This window comes from Zalophus californianus, chromosome 4, assembly GCF_009762305.2.
Source record: "Zalophus californianus isolate mZalCal1 chromosome 4, mZalCal1.pri.v2, whole genome shotgun sequence".
Classification (NCBI taxonomy): Eukaryota; Metazoa; Chordata; class Mammalia; order Carnivora; family Otariidae; genus Zalophus; species Zalophus californianus.
In genome coordinates, this window is record NC_045598.1 from 23,291,817 (window position 1) to 23,311,370 (window position 19,554).

General features: G+C 59.7%; 1 protein-coding gene across 1 annotated transcript in view; it reads right to left on the bottom strand.

The window, feature by feature from the left end:
* SDC3 (syndecan 3) overlaps positions 1-19,308 on the bottom strand; it is a 37,747-nt gene extending 18,439 nt beyond the window's left edge. Inside the window, exon 1 of the mRNA XM_027618885.2 lies at positions 19,127-19,308. Within this exon, the coding sequence (XP_027474686.1) occupies positions 19,127-19,270 (144 nt within the window). The 5' untranslated portion in view covers positions 19,271-19,308. The remainder of the gene's footprint in view (positions 1-19,126) is intronic.
* Positions 19,309-19,554: the final 246 nt, after the last annotated feature.

Genomic DNA, 19,554 nt, shown 5'->3' on the forward strand with positions numbered 1-19,554 from the left:
TCCAGACTCACCAGCCTACTCCGCCAGCGGCCCACCCTCCCCTCTTGTTCCCCCCACACTAAACCCTTCACGGTGCTGGGGACGGTGGGGCACTCTCAGGCCTGCCCCATGCTGTCCCTGCCTCTGAAGGGAACCCTCTTCCCCACCTCCACCTTGGTCAGCACCTCCTCGATCTACAAGCAGGATTTAGGAAGCACCTACTGTGTGCCAGGCACAATTCTAGGAACGTAGGGTCCTACGATCAACAGGACAAGTCTGTCCTCGTGAAGCTCAGTTAGCTCAAAACATGCCTCCTCTGGGAGGCCTCCACACGCCAACCACCTGACTGGTCCAAATTAGGAAGGCCCTTCTTGGGGACTACCTCCATCATTTTGTCATTTACCAGGGAAGAGGGGCCACCAACCATGCTCCACTTGAACGGGCCCCCCTTCTACCAAATCTCACTGAACCCACTCGGTCTCCCTGGGACACAGACACTCCTATCCCCATCTACAATGAGAACGGGGCTGTGAGGCTACCAGAAGGGGACTTGAACCCTGGCCTCACTGACACCAGATCCTGCACTCAGGGAATTCCTGAACCCCCGAGACTACAAGCAGAGATCCCAGTTTGTGACGTGATACTCATTTCACGGGGTGTTCTTCCAGGAGAGGCCTGGGGCCATTCCACCCCTTATCCCGAGCAACAGTTAGTTACCACGGAGGGAGCCCTCACTCTGTGCCAGGCTCTCTCTACGCACCTTGCCTCACTTCTGCTCACAGACATCTTCCCAGTGAGGGATTATTCTCCGCATTTCGCAGATGGGCATATCAGAGTCCAGAGAGGTGAAGTAGCTGGCTCAAAGTCACGCAGCAGTGGGGCCAGACTTGAACCCAGGATCAGCTGAACCCCCAAGACCATACTCTTTGTACTGTAGTGCACACCTGCTCCCAGCCCTCACTAGCCTGCCCCACCCCTGACAGTATCCTGTACAGACACCAACAGACGGACAGATTGACCTAATGTCTGGGAATCAGTAGAAATGAAGGACAAGTCCTCCCCTGACAGATGGCTCAGGTGAGCAGCCCCACCCACCACCCCGTGACTCACCAGCAGCTGCCTCGGACTGAGTCTCGGGGCTCTGCAAACAGCCCTGCCGGCAATCAAGGTGAGGGCCTGCCCACTCCTGGGGCCCACAGACCTCCGACGAGCAACCCGGTGTGAGGTCAGATGTTCCAGTCCCAGCTTCCAGAGAATGCTGGTCAAGCACCTTCACCTCACGGGGCCTCAGTGTGCCCTCCTATGAAATGGGGATCATGATTCCCCACACAGAGACGCCCATTGTGATGTGCCGAGCGGGGACTGGGCAGTTAGGAGGTGCTAGATGCAACACGGTGTCCCAACTCAAAACTCAGCTCCTCAGAGAGGGACCCCAGACCACTAAATCCACCCGAATTACCTCCCAACACACCCAGTCACTCCATCAACGCCAAGGCTGTCTCCCAGTTTACCAGTGCCTGCAAAATTCGCTTATTGACTTTCTCGTTTAATGTCTATCTCCCCCTGCAACAGCTCCTGGGGACGGTGACTGGGTCCACCGAGGCCACTCCTGTGTTCCCAGGACCCAGAATATCTCTGGGACACAGTCAGCCTCCATATTTGTTCAATGATCACTGGGAATGGGATCACCCTTAACAGCCCCACGGCACCCCCTTCCTGCCCCCAGTCACTGTGTGATCCTGCAGGAGGCCCTGGCCTCTGGCTTCAGTCTCCCCATGTATAAAACCAGGGGGGTTTACAAAGCTTCTCTCTGGTCCTTCCAAAATCCAGCCGGGAGGACTCCAGCTAAAGCTGAGAGGAAGGATGAGAAACTGAGACTGATCCCAGCATATTTTTTTCATAAAATGACTCTGCAAATTACATGCAAAAACCTGCAGATTAGCAGGCTCCCAGTGGAGCCTACAATTCCAGCCACTTTACAAGCAGGCCCGGGTTGCGGGGAAAGGAGCATTTCCTGAGCACCTGCTGAACGCCAGGCTCCTTACAAGGAGCCAGGCAAAATGATCCTCCATACCCCGTAGACAGGCCAGGCCACTTACTAGAGGTCACAGAGAACTCAGGTGGAGAGTCCAGTCAGGATGGAGCTGAGGGGTGGCCGGGCAGGGGGAAATGGGGCCTGGCGGTAGGGAAGGGGCTGGGGGGGGCGGGCACAGAGAGGACCCAGGGCCCTGTGTCTGGTTCTCATGCTCACAGGACCGGAAGGAAGAAGCCAAGCCCAAGGGGCAGAGGGATCCTCAGCCTGATCTTGGGGGGCCCCTGAAGCCAGGTGGCCCCCAGGTCTCCTCCAGGACACTGAACAGACCCTGGAATCAGCCCAGGGCAGGCCCAGCCCTTCCAGCTGTCCTGGGAAGCCTTACAGCTCTGACACCCTCCCCAAAGCTTCTCAGGCACATGCCAGCATACAGCCTGAGGACGCACAACACGCACACACACCCCCAAAGTGTCCCCATCTGTGTGTGCGTCCAAGCCCAGCCTCCTTGAGGAATCGGGCTGTGGTCCCCCTCACCATCCCATTTGCTAGGTTATTTATAACCTAGCAGGAACTCACACGTGGTGGAGATTCGACTCCCCACCCCCAGCCCTGAGCTCTCCCACTGGCTTCGGAGCTGATCCACTTCAAGGGATGGAACGAGCCAGACTCGGGGAGTGAGCCATGGGGGCCCACCAGCACCAGGGCCCACGTGGAAAGGTGAGGCACAGAGCAAGGAATCAGACCAAAACACTCGGGGAAGAGCAGGTAGAGGAGCCCCCTGAAGCCCGCCGAGGGCCACACTTGCCTCCAGCCCAAGATGACACTCTGTGAGACTGTGGGTTTGATCGGGAAAGGGCGGGGGCTCTCACCCTCCTCTCCTGAGTCCCGGGAGATAGGCAGGGCCTGGCAGGAAGCAGGGGCTCTGAAGCTAGACTGCTGGGGTCCAGATCCCAGCCCTGGCCCTCTGGAGCTGTGTGACCCTGAGCAAGTATCTCCCCCTCTCTGAGCTTATTTCCTCCCTACAAAATGGACATAATAACAGTACCAACCTCAAAGCGTTGGGAAGATGAAATGAGATTATCCAAACAGGTTCTTGGCCCAAAGCCCAGCTCCTTCTCAGCTGGGTGACCCGGGGGCCACTGCCTGGCCTGAACCCCAGTCTTCCCATCTGCAAACGGGACAACACAGCCCAGAGGGTCCTGAAGACTGAAGCACTGGGCTCTGACATACGGTAAGTAGTCAGCACACACAGACTGCTTTCTCTTTTCCTCAGCTCTCAGGGGGCCCCGGGATTCCCGACCACCCCCAGCTTCTACCCGTGATCATCTTTATCTCCTGTCACTAAACACACGGAGGTTTTTAAAAATCTTGTGCCGCCGAATCTGAACAGCTCCTCGAGGGACCCATTCTCCCCCGACTTTTGCGGTGAGCACCCTGCCTTGTCAAATATAGACGCTCCATAAATACCTGAGGGATAGATGGATGCAGGAATGAAGGTGACCAGGGTCACAAGAGAACAGGTGTCGGGGGGAAGACGGAGTAGTCGGAGCCTCGTGAGGCGGCCACAGGGGCAAAGGGCCCGGCAGCTCCGCAAAAGGTTACACGGAGAGTCACGAACAAGCCAGGAATTCTACGCCCGGGCCGTGCATCCAAGGGAAGGGAAAACATGTGTCCACGTAAGTTTAAAAAAAAAAAAACAAAACATAGCCGCCTTATTCATGATAGGCAAAAAGTGGAACCGAGCCAGGTGTCCATCCGCTGACGAGATAAGTAAGAGATGGCACGTCCACACAACGGAATACTACACCACAAAGCAAGCCCTGAGGTCCCAGCACCTGCTGCCCCACGATGAAGCCTGGAAACGTTACAGCGGGTGGAAGAAGTCAGCCGCAGAAGACCACACAGTGTGGACGCGGCCCACACTGACTGCACAAGGCAGATCCGCAGAGAAAGAAAGGAGAAGAGATGGCGTAGGGCTGGGGGGCTGGGGGCAGATGGGGAGTGACTGCTAAAAGGGACAGACTTTTGGGGTGAGAAAAATGTACGAAATTGGGGATGGCTGTACAACTCTGTAAATATACTAAAACCCACCGAATTAGATGCTTTAGATGGGTGGATTGTATAGCACGTGAGTCGAATTTCAATAAAGCTGTTGTTTGGTGGGGGGGGTAACAAAACAGTGAATGTGAGACTGCGGCTCAGAGAGGGTAAGGAATTTGCCCAGGGTCACACAGCAGAGCCCAAACTCAAATACTCAGATGGAGGGGAGGTAAGCTCTCCCCCGGCTCACCTCCCTTCCCGTGGCATATCCCCCAACCACACCCCAGGTGAAGCTTCCCCAGTCCCCCGCCCCCTCACCCAAAAGGGCAAACATTGACTCTGCAGACCGCAAGTGGGAGAGGCCCAGCACCACGACTGCCTCCCCTGTGCTTGTCAAAGGCCACTTTGTCAGGTGGGACCATTGGGAGGGGGCAAGCCTGGCCCAGAGTGACCCCAAGAGAAGGTGAGGCAGCTCCAAACTCAGGCTGGCCCCTCTCCACCCCTCTCTGCCACTGCCCCCCCCTCTGGCTTCAGGGGTTCTGCGGTGCCCTCAGTCCGTGCGGCTGGCCCTTGGTTGCCCTCAGGGAGAGGCGTCATAGTCTGTGGCCTTGCCAGGAAAGGGGGCAGGAATGGGGGCGGGGCCCCGTGGTAAAGCCCCTCGGTAGCTAAAGACAAGTCTGTCTGTACCCTGCCCCCACCCCTCACCCTGTGCCACGCTCCACTAGGCTCCCAGGCGCCAGCCCCTGCCTATCTCAGCCGGCAGCCACCAGCTCCCCCCTCCCCACCCCCGGCCACTGGTTTCCACGCTCTACTCTCCACGCAGCGGCCCATCCATCCTGCGGGCCGGGCCTGTGCCTGACAGGTGCTCCATATCCCCCGTACACCCCTACCAGGCTGAACTCAGGTACGAAGCTTGCCCCCACTCAGTGCCCTGCTCCAGTCCACCGCTCCGCACCTTCTCTGTCCCTGCCTCCGGTCCCCCATCTGAGCACTACGAGGGGAAGGGGTGACCTCAGAGAGCCGTGCAGTGCAGACTGCAGAGCAGGGGCCGTGAAGGATCCCAAGGAGGGGAAACCAAAAGCTCCACCAGGACCCCCCCCCAGCCCTCGGTCCCAAGCATGAAGTGGAAGGTGCCAGAGAAAACCTCAGTGCCCCGCGTCCCCTCCCGACACCAATCCACCCAGCCTCCTCTGGGTCCCGCAAACCCTCGTGTCCAGCCAGCCCGCACTCCGTCCACTGCCCAAAGGCAGATCCCTGACCACTGAGCTCAGAGGGAGTCCGATGCCCACTAGGGATATAAGGGCCCTAAGTGCCCTGGCCCCCACGGGCCCCGCAGCCCAAGGGTGAGGCAGGCCCGCCTCTCCTCACGCATCACTTGACCACAGACGGCTTCCCTGACCAAATCTTTGGGTCTCACCTGTGCCCTCAGCTGACCCTCTGCAGGCAGGCCAGAGGCTCCAGGCTCCAGTCCCACCAGCATGGCCCCGCCCCCCGCAGGGTGCTCCACAGGACCAGCCCCGCCCCAGGCCAGAGCAGGGCCCCAAGGAAGGCTGCATGAGGCCCAGCGGTCCGGCCCGAGGCCTGGAGCAGACAACACCTGCAGGAGAAGGGCCTGCGCTGCAGAAGTGGGGTTCAGAGATGGGACAGCTCGGAAGGGCTGACACTGGGACCAGTCCTGTTCCCCAAACGCCAGGATGGGGACAGGGGTCACGACTGTCACTTCAGTGGTGACAGAGGCCTCTCATGACCACTGCCCCCGGGATTACCAGCCCTGGTTACCAGCCCTGGGCACTGCAACGTGCGGCACTCTGGGCTAAGTAGACCCCAGTCCTTGCAACTGCTCTGCCGTGAGGCGGTTAGCACCCGGCTTCACAGAAGGGGTACAGTGAGTGGCCCGAGGTCACCCCGCTGACCGGCAGAGGTCACAGTCAGAGCCCAAGTGGGGCCAGTGTGCCATCTATCACAACCACCCCTCACACACATCCATCCAAACACCAGCGGGGCCAGGGGGCGAAGGGGGGACCCAGCCCGCACGGTGCCCTGGGCCCTATGGGCTGTGCCTCCCTCCCACCATGTGCCGGGGACAGTCACCGCTGAGCCGCCATCCACACTGCCCCCCGACCAGGAGCACCCCCGCCACACCTCATGACCCAACGGCATTTCTCATTACCAATGCTGCTGCAACCCCTTAGCAGCCCTGACCTCTCCCCACCAGAAATGCCAGCTGCACCCCGTTACTGCAACAGCCAAAGATGTCCCCGCGCCTTTCCCAATGCCCAGGTGCTGACACCTTCAATGCCCAGCTCAGGCCTCACTTCGTCCTGGAAGCTTCCCCCTCCGACCCTCATCCCAACAACCACCCCCATCCCTGCTCAGGGCCCCAAGGTCAGCATGTCCTGGCTGGGCCTCCTCTTACCACTGGGTTCAGAAATGCCCTGGTTAGTAACAGGGTTCCCAGAGACGGAATCCCCAGGACACCTCATGCTGAAGATTCCGACGCAGGGTCCGTACCGGGTAAGTGGTTAAAGGAAGGGACGACCTCGCCTGGCCTCCCTGACCCCAGCTGTCACTCCTCAGGGACACAGAGCCACACCCATCTCCCTCCTCCCCAGCGTTCCGTGAAGAACATATAACCGAGTCTCTGAAGGAACCCGAGGTTTGAGTTTGCAGTGTCCCTAGAGGTCAGGCAGAAGACAAAGCTCCGAGTCCCTCGGCCCCCTGCCCCCACCCTTGCCTTAATCACTGCTAAGGAGGCCACAGATGACCAGCTGCCCCTCTGGCCTGGGCTCCCTAGACTCTGGGATTAAGAGCTGGGATTAAGGACAGACACAGCCCTGGTAGCTCAGAGCCCCAGCGACGTGCGTGTGTGCGTGTGTGTGCGCATGGACATGCAGGTGCGCACGTGCAAGCACACTCGGGGGTGCTTCCAGGCACAGTGCATGCACAGTCATGTGTGTGCACCTGCCGGTGGGCTTAGGTGGGCTTAGATGCCTGTGTGGGTCTGGCTGTGTTTGCTTGAGAGCCACATGTGCTTGGGGGGGTGGGGGGGGACGTGTGTGTGTGTCCCTGTCTGTGTGCGCCTCTATGTGTTCACGTATGTACATGGGTCTTGTCTCCACGCGTGTGCACAGGACCAGGGGGTGTGCTCGGGTCTCACACACACAGGCAGGTCCGTACGCATGCGCGTTTCTACGTGTGCATCAACCTCCCTGAGGTAGGGAGGGCATCTCCCAACTTGTCCCACTACTCTCCCAGAAGCTGCTCATGTCCACGGCCACCCAAGGTGTTGGGGGAGAGCTCCCCACAGCTGAGAAGGGGAGAGGGAGCAACCTGGGTTTTCCTGGCTCGCCGGGCCTGAGCCACTGAAACAAGAGAGTAGGCCGGGGGACATGAGGGCCCCATGCATCAGCACAGACCCACGGTGACACTGTCACACACATGAACGTGTACATAGACTCTGTCCCTTGCCCGGACCCAAACTGAACCATGGCCTTAGCCCCACAGGGAAAAAGGATCCCCGTGGGCTCAACCACCATCTCATGGACTGTCCCCCAAACACAGTGCCGGAATCCCTTCTTCTGGATCTCAGACTGTCCCCGGCAGGCCTTGCAGTTCCCCTGCCCCACATGAGAACAGGACTCAGCCAAGCCGGGGCTCGGCTCCCAGAGGCCCCCAAGGAGCCACTGCCCTGGGGGAGCCATTCTGCCTTCACTGCCGGGGGGTCCTGAACAGTCCAGCGCTGTCTTTGGGCCCCATGTCCTCATGTGAACAGCAAAGTGGGAGGCCGATTTCCGGTAGCCCTCGGCCCTTGAAACTGCACTTCTGCAGGGGTGGGTGAAGGCATGGGGAGGGTTAGGGGGAGGAGGGGAGTCTGGGTCCCGGAGGGTGAAGAGGAAGGAAGGGTCCCTCCAGTTCTGACCCCAACCACCCCCTTGGCCCGCAAGACCCTTGTCCCGCCAGGGACTCCTCAGGTCCTGGTCCCCCTGAGTGGCAGTCAGGCAGATGAGAGGTTCCAACCAGCAAGGGAGGGAGTGGAGCGTGAGCCTCTGGGGAAGCAGAGCAGGAGGAAGGAGAGATGGAGGAGGGTGGGAGGCAGAGAGGGAAGGAGAGAAACAGTAGGCAGAAGGGGGGGTGGGCAGGGGGGCTGCCGGGGAGGGCAGGGGCGGGAAGATCTCCGGTAACCAAGCCTGAGCCTCCGGAAGCCCACGCTGCGTCCACCTTCCAGAGAGGTGGAGGCCAAAAGGACCCGGTGTGCCCTCCTCCCCCAGCTACATGAGGCAGGGAGGCTGCATCTCTGAGAGCAGCCTCCTCAGCTCCAAGTCTGGGGATCCAGGAGCAGGGGCTGGGGAGGACAAGGTGTGAGGCCAGGGGACGGGACGTGTGAAAGGGAACGATGCAGAAACGTCAGGACCGGGGCAGGGAAGGCAGCGAGTCTGTGGGAGGGCGGAACCGGGAGACGATGTAAAGGGCTAACGGCCAAAGTATCCAAGCGAGGGCTCCAAGGAAGTGAGGGTGGGACCCCACGGGGAGCGAGAAGCTAGGGCAAAATGCAGCAACAGAGTTGGGGCTCAGCAGAGAACCCTAACACGTGGAAGAGGGCCACGGCCTAGAAATCTCAAAGGAGGGAAGAGAGCAGGGGCTGAAGAAGGGCTCGTGGAGCTTGAGAGCCGGGGAGAGGTCAGTAAAGGATTCCCAGAGGAGGGGACATCCGTGCTGGGTTTTGGAGGACGCGGAGTCCCGTGGAGAAGGGAACAGTCCACAGAGAGCGAACAGCACGTCGGCAGACGTCCAAGATGAGAGAAATGATGTCGTACTCTGTGCCCAGGGAGCAGCTGGGAGCCGCGGGTGCGAGCAGCGAGGGTGCACAAGGCGAAGGGAAGAAGCTGCAGAAGTCCCCTGAACGTATTGAAAGGGATCCGTCCGGCACCGAGTCTTGGGTGAGGGACGGCTTCCCGGCAGAGGAGGGTGGGAGCTGGGCTGCCGTCGGGCAGAAGAGAGACAGGTGAAGAGCAGAAACATGGTACAAGGGCTGGGGCCCTGCCTGGGAGTCAGGGGACACAGTGCTTAGTCCCAGCTCAGAGACCGGCTTGCTGGGTTACTTTGGGCCAGCCACCACACCTCTCTCAGCCTCCGTCTCCCCACATGCAAAAGAAGAAGGCTGAACTACCAGATCTCGGAAGATCCTTGCTAGGACTAGAAATCACTCCTTTGGCCTCAGTTTCCCCTTCAGGACAATGAACAAGCTGGACAAGAGTGTTTCCAAGGGCCCTTCCAGCTGAAGGCCTCTTCGGCCCTCTGATCTCTCCCCAGCCTAGGATGACCTCAGCCCATGGCCCAACCAGACAGAAAACAGGCAGCAGAGAAAAGACCCATGGGGAAGCCGAGAACCCCCGGGCCTGGATCAGGGCCTCTCCCACAGCGGCCACCCAGGCTCAGGTACTGAGCCCTAAACTCATCCTCTCAGGGCCCCACACTTCACAGTTCGCGGTGCACGAGAGAACACGGAGCAGTGCTTGTACACCACAGAGCATTCTAGACTGCCTGGGCTCAAATCCTAGTAAGTATGCCACTCTGTGAGCCTGGACAAGCTCCTTAACCTCTCTGTGCCTCAGTTTCCTCTTTTGCGAAATCACGAAAACAGTACCTCCTTCGTAAGGCTGTTGTAAGGGTTCAGTGAGTTTTTATACATAAAATGTTTGGCAGAGAACCCTGCACAGGGCAGGCATTCAAAAGGCATAATTCAATATTAATACTATCACATCTGTGCTCTTATTGGCATCCCGTGCCAGCCCCTCGGGGCAGTGAGGCTGCACCCACTACAAGACCAACATCCCCTACCTGCAGGAGGGAGCCCAAATGCCCTGGTTTGGACTCAAAGCCCACCATGGAAGTCTTCGAAGCCGACACCCCGTGGGCTTCAACCATTCAGCCCCCAGATCACCCCATGGCACAGGGCCAGGTACCCAGCAGGTGCCCAGTGAATGTATTAAATGCAAGAAACAACACACTCTCATTAGACCCAGTTACTAGACTTCCTGCCCAGTGCTTCCCCCCCCCTCCCCATCCAGGAGACCAGACTCACAGCCCAGCCCCCAGGCCACCTGGATTTGACGGATCACGTCCCAGAGGCTGGGAAGAGAGGTGGTGTTCAGGGTGATGGGTGAGGGAAGAGGCTCGTCCCACCCTGGGCCCAAGAGGAACCACAGATAGGCCACGTGAAGGAAACAAGCTGCCTCTCCTCACCACCCCCTGTCCCCCGCAACCCAGCTGTCCCTTTCCAAAGGGGCCACCCCAGGGCCAGGCCCTGGCCTCATGTCTCTCTGACAGTTCCTCAAATGTGAAGACTGGAAGGGCCCCTGGGTCGCCCCGTCCAATCTCCCCACTTCACAGATGTGGAAAGTAGAGGCTCAGAGGGGGGAAAAAGCTGCCCATGGTCACCTGACAAGCCAGTAGCAGACTCACCTCTGAAACAAAACGATCTTAGAGAAAGCATAATTAAAATAAGTTAAAATCAAAGTAACTATCCAGCAGCAGCTTCCTTTTACCTAGCCGCCAACCACGTAGCTAGCTGCGTCACCCCCAACACTGCCCCTCACCACAGCCTAGTGAGCGAGGCCTTGCTGGCCCAAGGCTTGCCCAAGTCCACTCCGAACTGGGATTCGAACTCGGCTGGGTGAGGGTGGCGGGGCTTCCCTCCCTGCTTCTCTTCAATACCTGCTGCCCCTGAAACCTCACACACAGGCGCCCGCACGACACACACCCACCGCCAAGACACATCTCACTGAACAAGGCTCGCCAAGACGCAGGACGCACACACGAGATACACCCACACACCCACAGCCCCTAGCACAGGGCTCAGCACACAGCAGGTGCTCAAAAACGGCTGCAGAATGAACAAATTCATGGAGCAAAAGATGCCCTCATGCACGAGCACACAGAGCCACACACCTGCTGGGCCGGCCCCACGCCCCCGACGTCATGGCATCTCCGAAGCACGGACTCCACCGCCTGCTAGCTGCCTCAGCTCGGGCACACTGCCTACCCTCTTGGGTCTCTGGGTCCCCATCTGCAAAATGGGGTAACAACACCCCCCTCACAGGGTCGTGGTAAGAACTGAGATAAAGCATGGTGAGCACGGCAACCGGCACCCTATGAGTACTGGCCATTATCACCGTCCTATTGTCGTCACCATCTGTGCCTGTCTTCCCCAGTGCAGGGAGCATCTTTTTTTTTTTTAAGATTTTATTTATTTATGCGAGAGAGAGAGAGAGACAGCACAGAGGCAGAGGGAGAAGCAGGCTCCCCGCTGAGCAGGGAGCCCGCCGCAGGGCTCGAGCCCAGGACCCTGGGATCATGACCTGAGCCGAAGGCAGTCACTTAACCCACTGAGCCACCCGGGTGCCCGCCCAACACAGTACACATCTCGAGGTCAGGAGCCAGAATTCAGCTGCAGACACCCCGACCTCTACCTCCATGGCAGCCTGGCCCCCAAGGGGGGGGCAGTCCCCATGTGGGCCGGTGAAGGGGAGCTGGGAACATGGGCGCCTACCCCCAGCCATGGGCTCTGCCAGGCACGCTGACAAGCAAGAGTATCCTTCCCCTGCTCCCAGTAGAACCCTGACTGCTCAGCCCCCAAAGCCCCCACCTGGCTCCTCTCAAAGCCCAGCCCAAGGATGGGCACCATGGGCCACCCACAGGCCCACTGGCCATCAGTTTGCCGCAGTATTTCCCAGATCCCACTGGTGATTGATCCTAAATTATCCTTATTAAAGTCTGGGCTGGTGAATAGGGCTGAGGGGTGGGTGCAGCGTGCATGGGGGGTGCTGGCAGGTGGTGCTTGGGGGGTAGACTGAGCTCTAGGGGAGCTTGGGCTGACGCTGATCCCAGGGTGAAGCAAGCCCACTGCCCATCCCCGAAGCAGGAGGAAGACCCTAACCAGAGTGATCCCCACCCCACCCCTCAGGCTCCCCTCCCCATCGCGTCCCCAAAAACCCTGGCCCCGAAGGGGGTGTGATGACAAGGGCAGCAGTAGGACAGACGAGACTCCAGAGCAGGCGAAAGGGTACCTCAACACGCAGCTGCCCCGGGGCCTGGCTGTGTGAGCCCTGGCAAGTGGCTTCACATGGCTGAGACTTCTCAGTGAGGGGAATGCCACAGCCTCTGGGAGTGGCCGGAGGCTCAGCGAGCCCACGAGACCACGTGAGGCTGAATAACAAGCCCCAACCTTTGGGCAAGGCTCCAGGCCATCTCTGGGCTTCTCCCACCTGTGAGATAGCAGCTTCTCCCTTTTAGGGCAGCCCCCACCTCTAGGGTTCTACTTGGGTCAGCCATGATCATTCCAACTTGGTTCCCACTCTCCAAGGGGAAAGCTTTATTCCCACCCCCAAAAGCAATTCCTCAGTGAGACCGAGAGAGGGACAGGAAAAGAGCAAAACCAAAGCAGGGAAATGGAAGAAATCAGTATTTACAGGAGCGCCCACTTCTCATCAGGCACTTTATTATTTCATGTTGTTCATGCTCAAGCAACTCTTTTTTTTTTTTTTAAGGAAAGTGAATTTTTTTTTAATTTATTTACTAGAGAGAGAGAGAGAGCATGAGAGGGGGGAGGGTCAGAGGGAGAAGCAGACTCCCTGCTGAGCAGGGAGCCCGATGCGGGACCTGATCCCGGGACTCCAGGATCATGACCCGAGCCGAAGGCAGTCGCTTAACCAACTGAGCCACCCAGGCGCCCATGCTCAAGCAACTCTTGAGATAGAGGTACTCTGAGCCCATTTTAAACAAGAGAATGGGGCTCAGAGAGGCTAAGGAAACTTGCCAAGATCACACAGCTAGAAATTGGCAGAACCAGGATTTCAACACCAGTCCACTTGGCTCTGGGGCCCCTGCTCCTTCTACTACCTCAAGATACAGCATCAGGTTTGGAGACCCCAAAACAGATGGCACCAAGGCCCGGGTGGGGGCCCCGGGGTGGAAAGAAGGCAGCCCTTGACCAGCTGGGTCACAGAGGTGGTAGAACTCTCTCCACCTGGTATAAAGGGCTAGCACAGGCCTTCCCTGCCCACCACCATCAGCAGCCGGGTAGGGAAGAGGCCAGATCATTTGTCAGGGGCCACCCCCACCCCCATCCTGCCGCTGGGCCCTCAGCCATTGCTGCCCAGACTCCCCCCCTGTAATCACAGCTTCCTGTTTGGTGTTGAGACTAGGCCCGGTCAGTGGGGGGAGGGAAGCAGCCACCCCTCGAGGGAAGCAGCCACCCCTCTGGCCAGGGCCTGCTCTGGGCGGGGGGGGGGGGGGGGGGGGGGGCGGAAGTAAAGGCTACCCAGCCTCCTGGAATCTTGGGAGTCTGGGAGCCAAGGCAGGGCCCCCCATCCTCACAAGGAGGCCAGTCAACAAATATTTACCAGACACTGGCCTGATGTGCCCAGGATGTGGTGGACCGTTAGTGGGGACAGCAAGACAAGCCAGGTGGTCCAAGACCAGCCCAGACCCCACCCCCTGCTGGGCTGGGGGGGGCTAGGAGCAAGGGGCTGGGCCCCTAGGACGGCTCCTGGCACCCTCCCCCCGCCAACCCCAGACACAAAATCACAGGCTTCCAAGCAGCTGAGCTGGAGCCCAGAGCCACAGCGCCTCTGTCCCACCCAGATATGGTGGCGGGCGCCTTGGCAGTCAGACCGCAGGCCCACCCCACGCGGCCCTGGGGCGCCTCCCAGCCCACGGGCACACGCTTGGGCCTGGCAGACTTCCGCCAGTCTCACTGTCCCTCTCTGTCCCTCAAACCACCTCCAAAGGAGACAACACAAAGCCCCAGCCTGGGCTCCAAACCCCCCAGTACTGGTTTCCTTCACTCATTCACTCACTCACTCAAACCGTTCAATTCTGGGCCAGGCGCGAAGTTGGCCTTGGGGCTCAGCAAAGAAGACAACAGCCACAAAGCCTGCCCATGGGGGTTCACGGTCTATCAGGAAAGCATTCGAGCTGCGGGAGCTCCACCAAGTCACTCGGGCCGCAGGGAACCTTAGGGGCAAGGGGGCCACGACTCAGGGATGGGGCGTCAGGGATGTAGATCTGGGCCCCGCACGTGACAACTTTCTGAGGGTCAGCGGCCTGGTCACCTACGCAGAGAGTGAGCCCCGACACTGGGGGCATCCCGTGCGTGCCAGGGGGAATGCCGGGTTTTTAGACCCCTCTCCTCCTGAAGTTCTAAATACTTCCCGTCTCCTGTGCCAGGACCAGACCCGAGTCCCGCCCCCTATCCTGCACAGTCCTCAGCGCTCTCCCTCAACCCAAACCCGTGACCCTCAAAGTCGCCCATTTTACAGATGACAAAGCCTTGTGAGGTGGGGAGAGGAGCAAGGGCCCCACAGCCAAGCACTGGGTAAGCCCTGCCCCCACCTGCAACCTGCGGCTAGTGTCGCCCACCTCCAAGGCCAGGGTGAGAGTAGATGAGGAAAGATAAGGGACACAGCCAGCCCAGAGCCTGGCAGAGAGCAAGTCCTTGTGAAAGAGTGGGTATCATGGGCTTCATTGGGGGAGTAAGGAGACCCCAGCGAGAAGCAACTTGTCCAAGGTAACAGAGCAAGAGGGGGTAAAATCAGGATGCAGGCCCTGGCTCCATTCCAGCTCAGCTACTTTCCAGCTGTGTGACTGTGGGCAAGTCACTGAACTTCTCTGTGCCTCCGTTTCAGTAAAATGGAGGTTCTAATCATTCGCACCTCCAGAGATGATTAGGAGGATTCAATGAGCCAATACATAACAAGTGCTTAGTGGGCGGGGCTTTCAGTGAGCATTAGTTTGCTGTTTCTGTCATTAAGCCCTTCCCAAATTATACCCACAGCCCCGGGGCGGGGTGGGGGCGACAAAGACAGATGGAGACTTTACCCCTCCCGTCCCAGCTGCCTCGGTCTGCTCCAGCCCTCAGCAATCCTACTGCGGCCCCCTCTAGAATGACCCGGCCCCCTCTAGAATGACCCGAAACAGCAGCGGGGCCTGGGGCGGGGGAGGGAATGGGGGGGGTCCCAGCTCCAATGGGAGGGTTTGGAGGGACGCCTGTGGCAGGGTCTGGCTTCTGAGGAGCTCTGTCTCCACCTCTCTCTCCCCTTCAGGAAAGACCCCCCCTCACCCACCCCACTGGTGCCCCGGCCCAGAACTGCCCTGCCCCAGTGCTGCCCTGGGGCCCTCAGGGACCCCATATCCCAGTCCATGAGGTGGGAGGAGCCATCTGTTTTCAAAAGGCCAAACTGCTTTTTTTCTTTTTCTAAGATTTTATTTATTTAATTGAGAGAGAAATAGCACAAGTGGGAGGGAGGGGCAGATGGAGAAGCAGACCCCCACTGAGCGGGGAGCCTGACACGGGGCTCGATCCCAGGACCCCGAGATCATGACCCGAGCCAAAGGCAGACATGTAACTAACCGAGCCACCCAGATGCCCCTAAACTACTTTTTTCTTCAGCAGAGCTCAACCCCACACCAACCTCCAACACGAAGGAAGAAACATACTGAATTCGCAGCTGGAGGCTCTGTGTGGCTCCCCAGGGAGTAGAAGGCACCGGGTCCCCATCCCAACTCTGCCATGAGGATAGTGTACCCCCAGTAGCAGTCCTGTAAGTCAAGTATTTGTCCCCAGTTGACAAGTAAGAGAGCCTCGGGTCAGGGCAGGCTACAGCTTGCTCTGTGCCACATGGTGACCACTTTGATTGCATAGCTCAAAACCTCCTCCTCCAGGAAGCCCTCCCTGACCTCTCGAGGCCCCCTCCTGGAAAGGCCCTATCTCCTGAGAGCTCACTCCATGGCAGGCTGTGCTCATTCTACCCAAGGAGCTCATTTTCTCATCACAACATCTCTGTGAGGTTGGCACTGTTATAGTCCCCATTTTACAGATGAGGAAGTTGAAAGAGAGAAATCCCTCACTCAAAGTCACACAGCAGGTGTCTATCCCTGAAGCCCCTGCCACCTTGGGGGCTAACAGACAGTAGGCCCCTGTGGTGTCCCTGCAATCAGAGCCTGGCCTCCAACAGCCCCAGGGTCCCCAACTTTTAATTTTTACAGTGAGGACAATCTTGCTCTGACAACTCGGCATTCACAGTCAACCAGGGTAGCTGGAGAAGAGCACGGTGCCCAAGGACAGGGGAAAGAGTCGTGGTGGGGAGGGGGCAGGCAGGAACCACAAGGCCTGGCGGTGGGGCTTCAACAGAAATCCTTGCTTGATTCCCCCCTCCCCATGGTCCCATCCCCACCTTTCCCCTACCCCTACCACACTCCAGGCCCTGCAATTGCAACCTCATAAAAGAACAAGAAATCGACATTTGTTGACTGTCGACTCTGCGCCACTGTGCTGGGAGCTTTCCACATTATTAACCTCTTTTGTGGTTGTCCTTCTGTTTTACGAAGACGGAAACAAGGCACAGAGAGGTTAACTAACTTTCACAAGGTCTCACGGCCACAGAGTAGTGAGTTCCTGTCACTGGGAATATTCAAACAAGACTAGATGACACCGAAAATTTCTTCCGGTCCTGACCTTCTAAATGAACATGTTTCCAAGCTAAGACTTGCAGAATCGCCACACTCCAAGCCTTTCTGGGTGGTGACGGAGGTGGCCCCGAAGGCAGACGTCCCTCAGAGTCCTGGTCACCTGGTCTCTCAGGAGAGACGACTCCCCAAAGCAGATGCCAGGACACACACACACACACTCACTCACTCCCTTTCAAGCTGGTGGGCAGACCAGGGGTCATCTTGTCCCTCCCCTGCCCAGAGCCAGCCACCGCCCATCGAGTGATGTCCTTAGAGGACCCTGCCATGGAGGCCAGTCCTGGAGCCATCCTGGGTGGGGCTCTTCTGGTCTCACCTCGGTCCCTCCTGCTACAGGCATCACCCTCTTCATCTGGTGTGGAGTCCCTGGCAGCTGGGCACAACCCTTTACGCTTCTGGCTCCTGGGCCAGAGGAGGTGATGTTCCTCCGGGACAGCCTAACCCCTGGGAAGATGTGAGGCGAGGAGAGAGGATCCCCCCCTCCCACCTCATCTGGAGCCCCTCCCAGTCAAGCCCACCATCTTGGCCTCCAGGCCCAGACCCTGTGAGGGGGTGTTATCTGCCACTCAACTTTGGTCTGAACCACACCCACTCTAACTCGCCCTGGGGTTCAGGGACCCTGTCTCACCGAGGCCCTCCAGAATAGTCTTCCACCTCACAGGCGCTCACTTCCTTCCTTCCACCACCCCGTGGGGCATGAATTATATTAGCCTTGTTCTATTAGTGAGGAACAGTGGTTCAGCAAAGGATGGGACTTGCCCAGGGTCATACAGCTCGAGATTCCTGCCAGGTCTCCAAATGTAAAGCCTTCTGTCCTAAGCCCCTTTTCATTCATCTATACATCAAACGTCTACTTCTGTGAACGAGCACACATATCAACTCATCACATTTTTGAGAAAGGTGTTAGCAGCCCCATTTTACAGAGGGGAAAATAGAGGCCCAGAGAGATGACACAACGTGCCCAAGGTCACAGCATGAGTCAGTGGGGGTAGCAGGGTTTGAACCCAAGGCTGTGTTATTTCCAAGCTTTTGATTTCAAAAATGGTCTTTCAGAAAGAAGCGTGGCTGAGAAGGTGACCCAGGTGCTAGGATGGGCTGGGTCCCAGTCCCACCCAGGGACCTCTGCTCCACCCCCTTGGGGGAGCACTGGGGATGAGGCAACCAGCCCACCAGGCACGTACTCGACTTGGCATTCAATACTCCCTCTACCCTTAGTTCAGCTCCCAGATGGGGAAGGCCGCTGAGGAGCTTGTCTGTCCAAGAAGCAACCTCTGAATCCATGCCTGTCCTCCTCCCATTTTACAGACCGGCCAACCAAGGACCATGGAGACACGCAGGAACAGGGTCGGCACCTGGGGGATGCCTGAGAGACCTGGAGCCTGTTCAGCCTGGGGAATGACGGAGAGGCACAGCTCCTAGAACCAGCCAAGGAGACTGGGCCTAGAAACCCCCAGCTCATCCCCAGCCCGGGCTCCAGACATGTGTCCATGGGGCAACTCACCTGGGACCTGGGTCCCTGGGTCCCTCAAAGTGGGGAGATGGCCCTTCTTTTCTATACCTCCTCGGCTCCCCCTAATGGAGCGGGGACTGAGCTCAACCCCACAGCTGTGTGGTCATTCAAAGGAACACTCAAGGGGTCACCGTGTACATACATACTCACCTCAACCTGCACACACTCTGCCCCCCTCAACGGTACATGCCCCATGCACCGGGTCAGCCACGCATCCACAAGCACATGCACGCACGCACGCATGCACACACACATTCCCATGGGTCCAAGCACACACCCACCACCGAGGTCTCTCCCACACACACACTCACCAGCCCCCCCCCCAAGAAGCACACATAGCCACGGCCACTGGTACACACAATAGGTCCCCCCCACAGGATCCACATACAGGTAAGGCATGGTGGCACCCAGCCATGTGCTGAACTGACGCTCATCCCTCATCCTTCACCCCTACACAGCCCACAGGTCCCAACGGAGGGGATCAGAGACACAGGGTCACCCTCACTCACCCCCTCAGGTCACCTTCACACAAGTCACCCTCCCACCCCTCCCCCTCTCCAGGCCCCCACTGTCCTCCCCAAAGCGACCGTCGGAGGAACCAAACGCACACCTCCCCGCCCCGGGGCGAGCCCACCCAATTCCCTAAAAGTGGCCGCGGTCTGGGCACACCCACGAAGCAAAAGCCACGTTCGCTCAAGACCCACGACACACCCAGCCCGGGCCCCGCTCCCGGCGACCCCCGGCCCGCCGTCAGGCCCTCCCCGCGCCTCTGGACCCGAGGCAGGGGACCCCGCTCCGCCCGCGGGGCCGCCGGGGAGGGGCGCAGCGCCCGCGACCCGCAATCCGGTTCCCGCCGGGTCGCCCGCCGGGGAGGGGTCCCCAGAGCCCCGAAGGCGGCCGGCGGCGGGGGCGGCCTGCCCCCACGAGGTCAGCCCTCGGGGGGTGGGAGGGTGGCGTCCGCGGGAGGAGGGGCGCGGGGGACTGGGGGCAGGGGGCCGGGGAGGGGTGGGGGGGCGCGGGAACCGGCGCGCGTCACTCACCCCCGCGGCGCGCCCGGCCAGCAGCAGCAGCAGCAGCGGCGGCAGCAGCAGCCCGCGGGCCCCGGGCCCGGCCCCGGCCCCGGCCCCGTTCCCGGCGCCTGCCCCGTGGGCGGCCGCGGCGCGGTGCGGTGGCCCCGGCTTCATGGCGACGGCGGCGGCGGCGGGCGCCTTTGTTCCCGAGGCGCGGCGCGCGGGGCGGCTGCTCGGCGGCGGCGCGGCCCGGAGGCTGGACCGACGCGCTCCCGGCTCGGGGCTCCCGGCTCGGCGGCCCGGCTCCGCCTCGCAGCTCCGCGCCCACAGCAGCCGCGCCCGCAGGAAGCGTGCGCCGCCGCCGCCGCCGCCGCCGCCGCCGCCGCCGCCGCCGCCACCGCCACCGCCGCCGCCGCCGCCGCCGCAGCCGGGCCGCCCCCAGCGCGGGCGGAGCGGGA